We start from the raw sequence: 10,904 nt of genomic DNA, 5'->3' as shown, positions 1-10,904 counted from the left end.
AGATGGAGTCTCACTCTATCGCCCAGGCTGCAGTGCAGTGGTGTGATCTCGGCTCAACGCAACCATTGCTTCCTGGGTTCAAGCAATTACCCTGCCTCGGCCTCCTGAGTAGCTGGGACTACAGGTGTGTGCTACCACACCTGGCCAAATTTTTTATTTTTAGTAGAGACAGGGTTTCACCATGTTGGCCAGGCTGATCATGAACTCCTGACCTCAAGTGATCCACCCGCCAAGGCCTCCCAAAGTGCTGGGATTACAGGTGTAAGCCACCATGTCCAGCCAGAGACTCAATATTCTAATTAATGTGGGTAACTGTAGTATGTGACAAACTGAGGCAATGTTTTTGTCAATCTACCTCTAAAAATACTTCCCACTTAAAAAAAATTAAGTTATTCAAAAAATAAAACTTACAATTCGTTTCTCCCAAAATCTGTATTTCGGGCTAGTTAACAACAACTCCTTAGTCACAGGTGAACAGTATAGATAAACCTTCAAGCTGAAAGGAAAAAAGAAAAACTTTCAGTACAATCCAAAATGAGCCATCTTGGTGACTAATAAATCTATTTCATCATACATCTAATAGTTTCATTTGAGACCAGCCTGACCAACATGGTGAAACCCCATTCCTACTAAAAACACAAATATTAGCCAGGCATGGTGATGAAATCTATTTCATCATACATCTAATAGTTCTGAAATTATGCTGGCACAAAATCTGTTAGAGTCACTCCAACATACCTATGCCCACCATTTCAGTGCCATCAAGAGCACAAGGTGGGGGTGGAAATACGGTGTCCCTGGACTACCTCCAACAGCGGTCCCTCACCACTGTTACTTGGAAATACACACTTGTATATGATCAGGTGTGTCTGGAAAGATACTGCCACACGTTACACTACCTCTGGAAAAAGGTGTGTTGGGAACAGAAACTTCTGCTTTTTACTGTGTAAGTTGATTTATTTATTTATTTTTTGAGACGGAGTCTCGCTCTGTCGCCCAGGCCGGAGTGCAACTGCAATGGCGTGATCTCAGCTCACTGCAACCTCCACCTCCCAGGTTCAAGCGATTCTCCTGCCTCAGCCTCCACAATAGCTGGGATTACAAGCGCGTGCCATGATGCCCGACTAATTTTTTTTGTAGAGATGGGGTTTCACCATATTGGCCAGGCTGGTCTCGAACTCCTCACCTTGGGTGATCCGCCCACCTCGGTCTCCCAACATGATGGGATTACAGGGAGAGCCACTGCACCCAGCCTATTTTTTTTTTTTTTTTGTAATGAACAGAAATTAATTTCATAATAAACTTTTTTCTTTTTTTTTTTTTTTTTTTGAGACGGAGTCTTGATCTGTCACTCAGGCTAGAGTGCAGTGGCGCGATTTCGGCTCACTGCAACCTTCTGCCTCCTGGGTTCAAGCGATTCTCCTGCCTTAGCCTCCCGAGTAGCTAGGACAACATGCACGCCACTACGCCCAGCTAACTTTTTGTATTTTTAATAGAAATGGGGTTTCACCACATTGGCCAGGCTGGTCTCGATACCCTGACCTCTACTGATCCACCCACCTCAGCCTCCCAAAGTGATGGGATTACAGGCATGAGCCACCACGCCCAGCCCATAATAAACTTTTAAAACTTAACGCTATCATTTAGAGGTTAGGAATATAGTCGAAGGTAGATTGTATTTTCCAAAGATGGCCACACAACGATATACCCCATCCGTACATGCTCTCCTTACAAAATAGATATTAAAATTCCTCCACTGACCAGACAGGTCTATGTTCCCTCCCCTTGAACCTGGGCAATTTTCTGTAATTACCTTCACCACAGAATGTGGTGGAAGTAATCTCATGGGTTTTGAGGTTAGATCGCCAAGCAATATGACTTCCTCCAGGCTCTCTCGTAGGACATACACTTTTAAACCCTGAGTCTCCATTTAACACGTCTGGCTATCCTGATGGACTCACACTAAAGAGATTTTTTTAGGGGGAGGGGAGCTTACTGTCACCTAGGCTGCAATGCAAGCAATCCGCCCACTTCAGCAGCCTGAGCACCTGGGACTACAGCACACGCCACCACACCTGGCTAATTTTTCATATTTTCTGTAGAGAAAAGATCTCCCTATGTTGCCCAGGATGGTTTCAAACTCCTAGGCTCAGGTCATCCTCCCACCTCGGCTTCCCAAAGTGCTGGGATTATAAGCCTAAACCACCATGCCTGGCCTAAAGAGACTTTTAGAGATAGAGATGCCTCACACCTGTAATCCCAGCACTTTGGGAGGCCAAGGCAGACAGATCACTTCAAGTCAGGAGTTCGAGACCAGCCTGACCAACACGGTGAAACCTCATCTCTACTAAAAATACAAAAATTATTTGGGCTTGACGGCACGTGTCTGTACTTCTAGCTGCTTGGGAGGCCGAGGCAGGAGAACTGCTTGAACCTGGGAGGCAGAGATTGCAGTGAGCCAACATCATGCCACTGTACTCCAACCTGGGCAACAAAGTGAGGCTCTGTTTCAAAAAACAAAAAAGACACGCCAAACAGTTCTAGTCCCTAGCTGTGTGAGTCTTCCCAGCCCAGGTATCAAAAGACATGGATAAGGGAATCTTCAGATCTTATGGGGCTGACATTATCTGAAGACTCTGCTCACTGATGTTTGATACCTGGGCTGGGAAACCATCCCTGCTCTACCCTGTCAATCCCTGACCCACAGAAACTGAGCAGTAAGACATGATCAGTGCTAAGTCACTCCATCTTGAAGTAATTTGTTACACAGCAGCGGATGACTGATACATAGGCTCTACAATCAGACAGACCTGGCTGGAATCCTGGTCCTGCCACTTACTGGCTGTGTGACATTGGGCAACTAATTTAACCTCTCTGGTTCCTCAGTCTCCTGTAAAATAGAAATAATAGTAGTATCTATTCAAAAGGTTATCAAGAAGCTCTAATGAAAATGTCAAGTGCAAGAGGGCAGAGCCTTGCATCTGTGTGGCTCGCTAATGCATTCTCCACCTCCAGTACAATGCCCGACACGTCACAGGCAACCAGAAAAAATTATTGAGGCCAGGAGTGGTGGCTCATGCCTATAATCCCAACACTTTGGGAGGCTAAGGCAGGCAGATCACTTGAGATCAGGAGTTCAAGACCAGCCTGGCCAACACGGTAAAACCCCTCTCTACCAAAAATACAGAAAGTAGCCGGGTGTGGTGGCGGGTGCCTTTAATCCCAGCTACTCGGGTAGCTGAGGCAAAAGAATCACTTGAATCCAGGAGGCAGAAGTTGCAGTGAGCTAAGATCGTGCCACTGCACTCCAGCCTGGGCGACAAGAGCGAGACCCTGTCGCAAAAGTCAATAAATAAATAGAAATAAAATAATAAAAAATTATTGGCCAGGCGCAAAGGCTCATGCCTATAATCCCAGTGCTTTGGGACGCCAAGATGGGAGGATCACTTGAAGCCAGGAGTTTACGACCAGCCTGGGCAACATGGTAAAACTCTGTCTCAAAAAAAAAAAAAAAAAAAAAAAATTGTTGAACTGAGAAATACACAGTCCCCAGATACAGTAAGTATTCAGTAAATATTGGCTATCATTATCAAGAAGACAGACTATTGCTATCAATGAGCAGAAAAGTCTGACATCCACTGGCCCTTTTCAAATATGTATCTTGAGAATTGGGAATTTAGATATAGGCAATGGCTGCAAGAAGAGCATCTAATAGTTCAGCTTTAAGAAAAAAATCCAGTATTATATGATCCTTTACAATGGAACAGCCATTCTCTCTCATATACTCTTACAGAAATAACACGGAATGAGTTATTGCTGTACCCAGCGGCATAGATAAATCACACAAATACAATGTTAAGTAAAGTAAAACAATTATAAAAGGGTCTATTTGGGACCAGGTGCCAGTGGCTCACATCTATAATGCCAGCCCTTTGGGAGACTGAGGCAGGAGGATCACTTGAGGCCAGGAGTTCAAGACCAGCCTGGGCGACATAGCAAAACTCCCTCTCTGGTTTTTTTTTAAGCAGTGTATTTGGTAGGAATATATATATATATATATATATATATCTCAAGTTCACAAACAGCCAAAGCTAACCCATGATGACAAAAGTCAGAATAGAGGTTACCTTTGGGAGGAGGTAGGAGGGGTCTGGGATATTGGTACTGTCCTGTTTCTTAATCTGAGTGAAGCTACACAAATGCGTTCACTTTGTAAATGACTATATGCTTGGATGTATGTACTTTTCTGTACAGTTGTTATCTCTCAATTAAAATGCTTGCTTAAAAACATACACACACACACAAATAAGTAGCAAAATAAATTACCTGCACTCCAACCTTCTTTTCAAGGTAGGGGCTCTTAATCCTTTCATGTGATCTAAAAACAAAAGAACCAACACTCATCAATATGTTCTTTTTCCAGAGGATTCCTTAGCCCAAGGGAAACAGTTGTCTTCTATTTCAGCTTCAAGAGAAAACCCACGAGGTTTGCTTTTATAAGAATTGAATCACATGGGCTATGGACTCTTTCTTCTGCAAGTGAAGAATCCTTTTCAGAACAGGACAGGCTGCCCATTTCTGAGCCATCCAAATCTATTTAAAAGGAGAGTGATTCCCTGCATCATAGGCCAGACTTTAAATCACTCTGGGAAGCCACAGAAGAATGAGAACTGCTTCTAGCCCTCCACTCTTTTACATCATTTCAATCCAACCATCCTTCGAGCCACGCTCTATGTAACCCATTCACTTCCTGCCACTTAAATCAGTCTATCTAGAAATTCAAGCTCGTGTCCATGGAATCTGCTAGGAAATCACTCAGGACAGAATAAGTGTATTGTCATCTTCTCATCCTACTGTGATGGATTCAAAGGAGAGTATTACTATCCACGAAGACTTGCTCCACAGCCCTCCACATTAACAGACACAGACAACAGAAAGGTAGCAATTAGACCATTACATTCAGCATACATGCATTCCAGTATATTCTGAATCTTTAGCAAGTAAAGGCCTAGACAACAATGATCAAACAGCTCTAAATTGTTTAGCTAAACCAGCTGGACACGGTAGCTCACACCTGTAATCCCAGCACTTTGGGAGGCCACGACAGGTGGATCACCTGAGGTCAGAAGTTCGAGACCAACCTGGCCAACATGGTGAAACCGCATCTCTACTAAAAATACAAAAACTAGCTATGCATAGTAGCACACACCTATAATCCCAGCTACTTGGGAGGCTGAGGCAGGAGAATCACTTGAATATGGGAGGTGGAGGTTGCAGTGAGCCAAGATCATACCACTGCACTTCAGCCTGGGCAACAGAGTGAGACTTCATCTCAAAAACAAACAGACAGGTGCGGTGGCTCACGTCTGTAACCCCAGCACTTTGGGAGGCCGAGGCAGGCGGATCACCTGAGGTCATGAGTTCGAGACCAGCATGACCAATATGGAGATACCCTGTCTCTATTAAAAATACAAAATTAGCCAGGCATGCTGGTGCATGACTGTAATCCCAGCTACTTGGGAGGCTGAGATAGGAGAATCGCTTGAACCCAGAAGGCAGAGGTTGTGGTGGGCCGAGATTGCACCATTGCACTCCAGCCTGGGCAACAAGAGTGAAACTCCATCTCAAAAATAAATAAATAAATAAATAACAAAAACCAACAACAACAAAAAACAATAAATTGTTTAGCTAAACCAAACCACTTCTAATTACCACGAGCACCACCACACACACACACAAGCACACCCTCAATGTATATGTGGCCATCATTAGACCCAATGAAAGCAGAGCAGTCACCACACCTCACTTGGCAGCCCTAGATTGTACACCCGCCTCCGGGAGAGTCCACCTGTCTCCCAGTGGGTAAATTCCCTCAAGGGATACCTGGTCCAGTCTTCAAGGGCCTTATGGGTATATCTCTGGGCAGGACTCTCCGTAATTGGAGTTTCCAAAGAGTTTGTGCCATGGCAAAGAGGAGGCTCAATCCAGACTCTGCTTCCTGCTCCCACACTGACTAAGCAGGCAGCACCCTGCATGGGGCATCATAGTCCCCCATCCTCACCACCCTGAGGCCCCTTCCAACTGGTGGTCAGAAGAACTGGGTGGCTTTGCTTTGTGCTGCTGCAGCTGCACCCAGGTCTGCTTCTCCAGCGAGGTTTTCCTTTTCCTTGGCCACAATAACTTATCTTAAGCTGCCACCTCATGGGGATTTCCCCAACCCTGGGCCATTATCTCAGGTCTCAGGTCTCAGGTGTCCTCTCATCTTCCAGAACTTACTGATGCTTAGTAAAGCCCACCCTGCACACAGCATTGGCTTCCAGATGGCGCACAAATAAGCATCAGGTGGGTCCATAGCCTACTCCGAATGATATCAAAGTTTGATATGGGGCTGGGTGTGGTAGCTCACACCTGTCATCCCAGCACTTTGGGAGGCTGAGGCGGGTGGTTCACCTCCGCCCAGGAGTTTGATACCAGCCTGGGCAACAGGGGGAAACCCCGTCTCTATAAAGAACACAAAAATTAGTCAAGCATGATGGTACATGCCTGTAATCCCAGCTACTCAGGTGGGAGTACTTGCTGAGGTGAGGGGATTGCTTGAGTCCAGGAGGTGAAGGCTGCTGTGAGCCAAGATCGCACCACTGTACTCCAGCCTGGGTGACAGAGTGAAACCCTGTCTCAAAAAAAAAAAAAAAAAAAAAAGATGTGGATGGGTTTCCATGCTTTTTTTCTAGTAAAAGAGTCCATACAGTTTCTCATGCTTGAGCTGCTATCACAAGATACCATAGATACCTTAGTTGGCCTTCACACCAACCCTGTCAGGAAAGGCAGTGTTTTGGTTGCCTTAAACACCAGAAAGGTATTTCTCACAGTTCAGGAAGCTGGGAAGTCCAAGATCAAGGTGCGGGGCAATTTGGTTTCCGGGGAGGGCACTTTTCCAAACTTACAGACAGCTGCCTTCTCACTGTGCACTCACATGGCTTTCCTTGGCATGGATGTATGAGGACAGAGCGCCCTCTCTCTTCCTCCTCTTGTAAGGGCATTAATCCTATCAGAGTAGGACACCACGGTATGACCTCACTTAAATTTATTTTCCTCCTAAAAGCCAGCCCCAAATACAGTCACTTTGGGGGTTAGGGCTTCAACACAGGAATTTTGTGGAGATAGTCCATATCAATCAAAGAAGCCTGTGTCTCAAAAAGGTTAAAAGCCAACAGAAGGCAACGTGAGAAACCTCCAAAAGCGGAAGTTGAGTTTTTGCCCTTGATGAGTTTATGTCCTGGTTGAGTAAGCAGATCCACATGTGGTTACAGAACAGAAAAAGTTGTTATAGACTGTTCAACTGTAGGGAAGAGTCCATTTCTTCCTTAATGCACAAACTTACAGTGATGATTTTACAAATTCCTTTAGATGCATTATTTCTCCAAACTCAGTAGTCCTAAACACAAAGTGCAAGTTTCTGAAGTATACTTTAATCCTGGCTAGCCCATTTTGAGTTCAGAGACTCCAGTGCGACTCTACACAAAAAGCAGAAATAGGCACATCCTCGTCCAGCAGTAGATTCTCAATGAAAAACAAAACCAGAAATGTGTCAGGCACAGTGGCTCACACCTGTAATCATAACACTTTGGGAGGCTGAGGTGGGTGGATCTACCTGAGGCCAGAAGTTCGAGACCAGCCAGGCCAACATGGTGAAACGCCATCTCTACTAAAAATACAAAAATTAGCTGGGTGTGGTGGTGCGTGCCTGTAATTCCAGCTACTTGGGAGGCTGAGGCACAAGAATCACTTGAACCCAGGAGGCAGAGGTTGCAGTGAACGGAGATGACGCCACTGCACTCCAGCCTGGCGACAGAGACTCCATCTCAAAGTAATAATAATAAAAATACAAACATTAGCTGGGCATGGTGGCTCACTCCAGTAGTTCCAGCTACTTGAGCAGAGAGCATGTGCCACTGTCCTCCAGCCTGGGCGACAAAGGGAGACCCTGTCTCAAAAAAAAAAAAAAGGAAGAAAGAAAGAGACGCTCGAAGAGGTGCATGATGCTAATATGGCAACGCATGAGAAAAGGTCCAGATTTTCCCCATTAAGCAGAAATCACTAGTGGCTTTGTGGGAAAAAAAGCAGACATTTCCCAGAAGCAGTAACTTCAACAATTTATAGTCCAAGTGATTGATTCCACACCCAAGACAATATAGCTGGCCTTCCCACCAACCCTGTGAGGAAAGGCTGTACTTGGATACCTGTAATTTACTTTAAAACCCTTTCCCACTGCGCATGTGTAGATAGGTTTGTTACACTGACTCCACAGGGTAGTGGGAACTTCCTGCTCCAGCACTCTGCAAGGCTACACAGCAGAAGGCAGCAACTCCAGTGATTCCGTTTATCATTTTCTCCAATTAACACTAATGGCTGAGCTAATTAGCACAATGCACATTAAAACTGTTTTCACTGGTAAGTCACTTATTAGAGCAACAGAAGTGAAAATGAACAACGGTTGTGAAATTAGCGGTATTTAAACTCTGGAAATTAGCTCCAATCTCTGCCTGGCGTATCTAGCCTCGAGCTTATATCATTAACAGCGACACTCTAACCTTAATCCCTAAATGGGTCCAGCTGTGAAAGGATCCAGCTGTGAAATCATAGTAGCTTTTCTGGTTGCCTGATACCATTTAGAAGGGAAACATCCCTCCATCCTAACCCAGAACGAAGCGTTCGTAGTGGATGCGGACAGAACATCCAAAGGCCAGGGAGCTTGCACTTCGTGGAACTATCAGGCGGGCTGTTTCACAGTCGTGTGTGTGTCTGAGTCAGCCTGCTTGCTGACCAATGTTTGAGGGTGTGCTCAAATGGATCTGAAACTTGTTTTCTTCATACACGGTAGCGAGGCTCTGGGGGAAGAACTAACCCTCGCCAATCTCTGACCATCGGCCACCAGCAGAGCTACCAAGTGAACCTAATAGCAGCGCTTGACCAAGCCGGCCCGGGGCGCAACTGGCAGGCGCCGTTACGCCGCGTTGACCAGATCCAAAAATAGATGAAGCCTTTGAGAGGCTGAAGAGCCCGACTGGGACAAGGTGTGTGCTGGCCGCCCCCTCGCTGGTCTCCCACAGGCTGCAGCTCCTTGCTCCAGGACCGGCCCCCTCCTGTCCTCTCTCCAGCCCCCAGCGCCCCAGAAACAGGCGACGCACAGCGCTCACTCACCCTTGTGGCAGTGGGACAGGAAGTAGGCGCGGGCCCTAAGGTTCTCCCTGTCGAAACGGTCTATGGAGATAGTTGGATACTCGGCCATCTGCCCCTCGAAGGAACTCATATCGCCGCGGATCCCAACGTCCCGGACCCCAAAACTGCAGCTGAAGCCCAGGCCAGCCCTGACCGCGCTGCCACTTCCGGGAAGCCGCGCGCCTCCTCGCCATTGGGAGGCCGAACGCAGCCACGTCCAATCAGAGGAGTCCGGAGACCCGGGGCGACGCCAAGGAGCATCCGGTCGGGTCCCAGGCGCCGACTGCCTGGGTTTAAATCACCCGCGCTACGCAGCATGCGGTGGGCCCTGAGCCCCGCCCAGTGCAAGGCTCATTCCTGCCAAAGAAACACAGGTGTTGCTCTGGTAAGGCGTTGCCCGTGTCTGTGCAGGTGCAGTCGCGGGAAGGGAAATGGAAACTCCCAGCACAGGTAGCCCCAGCCAACTAGGCGAGTAGGCTGCGGAGCTGCGCTTAGAAATCATTCTTCGTTCCGCTTCCTGCTTGTCTACTGCTGGCCTGAAATCCGAATTCAGTTCCCCTCTCTCTCTTCTGTTCCCAATTTCTAACCTTGTGGGATAACCGTGAGGATTGTATGAGAAAGTTTGTAACTGACTCATGGTAGATTCAGTAACTATTGATTCCCTCTTCCGTTTTTATAATCTACAAACTGAGGAAGTCATCCCTGTGTGGTCTTGGGGCAAATAAGATCCCAATAATGTCTTCGCTGCTGGCCTCTGCCCTGGTCCCCACCTTTTTGAGCTATACTTTTAGGAAGTTAGAATGATGTATTTAAAAAAAAAAAAAAAAAAAGATGGGAGGAAAGGTCTAAAATTTTTTAACAACCAAAGCAACTTTATGAAAAGGTTTGTTAAAGTACTGTATTAAAATTCACCAAATAATCATTTATTGTGCTCCTTCCTATCAAATCTCCTTAGTATAATTAAACACAACCCAGAACACTTTTACTTTATTTTATGTATTTATTGAGTTGGGGTCTAGTTCTATCGTCCAGGCTGGAGTGCAGTGGTGCCATCTCGGCTCACTGCAACCTCTGCTTCCTGGGTTCAGGCGATTCTCCTGCCTCAGCCTCCGGAGTAGCTGGGACTACAGGCATGTGCCACCACGCCTGGCTCATTTTTGTATTTTTAGCAGAGACGGGGTTTCACCACGTTGACCAGGCCGGTCTCGAGCTCCTGGCCTCATGCGATCCGCTCACCTCGGCCTCCCAAAGTGCTGGGTTACAGGCGTCAGCCACTGTACCCGGTCTTCCGGGCCTCCATAACACTTGAAGTCCCGCTTTGTGCACAGCATGGTGACAAACCTTCGGGTAGCATTGAATCTATCTGGGGACAACATGTTTGCAGAATACGGCAAATAAATGCTTCCACAGAGATGCAAAGTAACATGAGAATAAATCCAGGAACAAAGATTTCTGATCAGGGAAGTCAGGAATCAGAATGCCATTCCAGTCCAGCGCAGTGGCTCATGCCTGTAATCCCAGCACTTTGGAAAGCTGAGGTGGGCAGATCACCAAAGTCAGTAGTTCAAGACCAGCCTGGACAACATGGTGAAACCCCATCTCTACTAAAAAGAAAAAAAAGCGGCCAAGCATGGTGGCACATGTCTGTAATTCCAGCTACTCGGGAGGCCAAGGCAGGATAATCA

General features: G+C 46.6%; 1 protein-coding gene across 1 annotated transcript in view; it reads right to left on the bottom strand.

The window, feature by feature from the left end:
- Nucleotides 1-9,732, bottom strand: part of DCLRE1C (DNA cross-link repair 1C) — a 64,833-nt gene extending 55,101 nt beyond the window's left edge. Inside the window, exons 1-3 of the mRNA XM_011968151.1 lie at nt 9,202-9,732; nt 4,327-4,378; nt 412-496 (exon numbers count right to left, since the gene is read on the bottom strand). Coding sequence (XP_011823541.1) covers nt 412-496; nt 4,327-4,378; nt 9,202-9,310 — 246 coding nt within the window. The 5' untranslated portion in view covers nt 9,311-9,732. The remainder of the gene's footprint in view (nt 1-411; nt 497-4,326; nt 4,379-9,201) is intronic.
- Between the last annotated feature and the right edge of the window lie 1,172 nt (nt 9,733-10,904).

Source organism: Mandrillus leucophaeus, unplaced genomic scaffold (genome assembly GCF_000951045.1).
Source record: "Mandrillus leucophaeus isolate KB7577 unplaced genomic scaffold, Mleu.le_1.0 Scaffold83, whole genome shotgun sequence".
Classification (NCBI taxonomy): Eukaryota; Metazoa; Chordata; class Mammalia; order Primates; family Cercopithecidae; genus Mandrillus; species Mandrillus leucophaeus.
The sequence above is the reverse complement of the archived record's forward strand: the minus strand, read 5'-3'. Positions and strand labels throughout refer to the sequence as shown.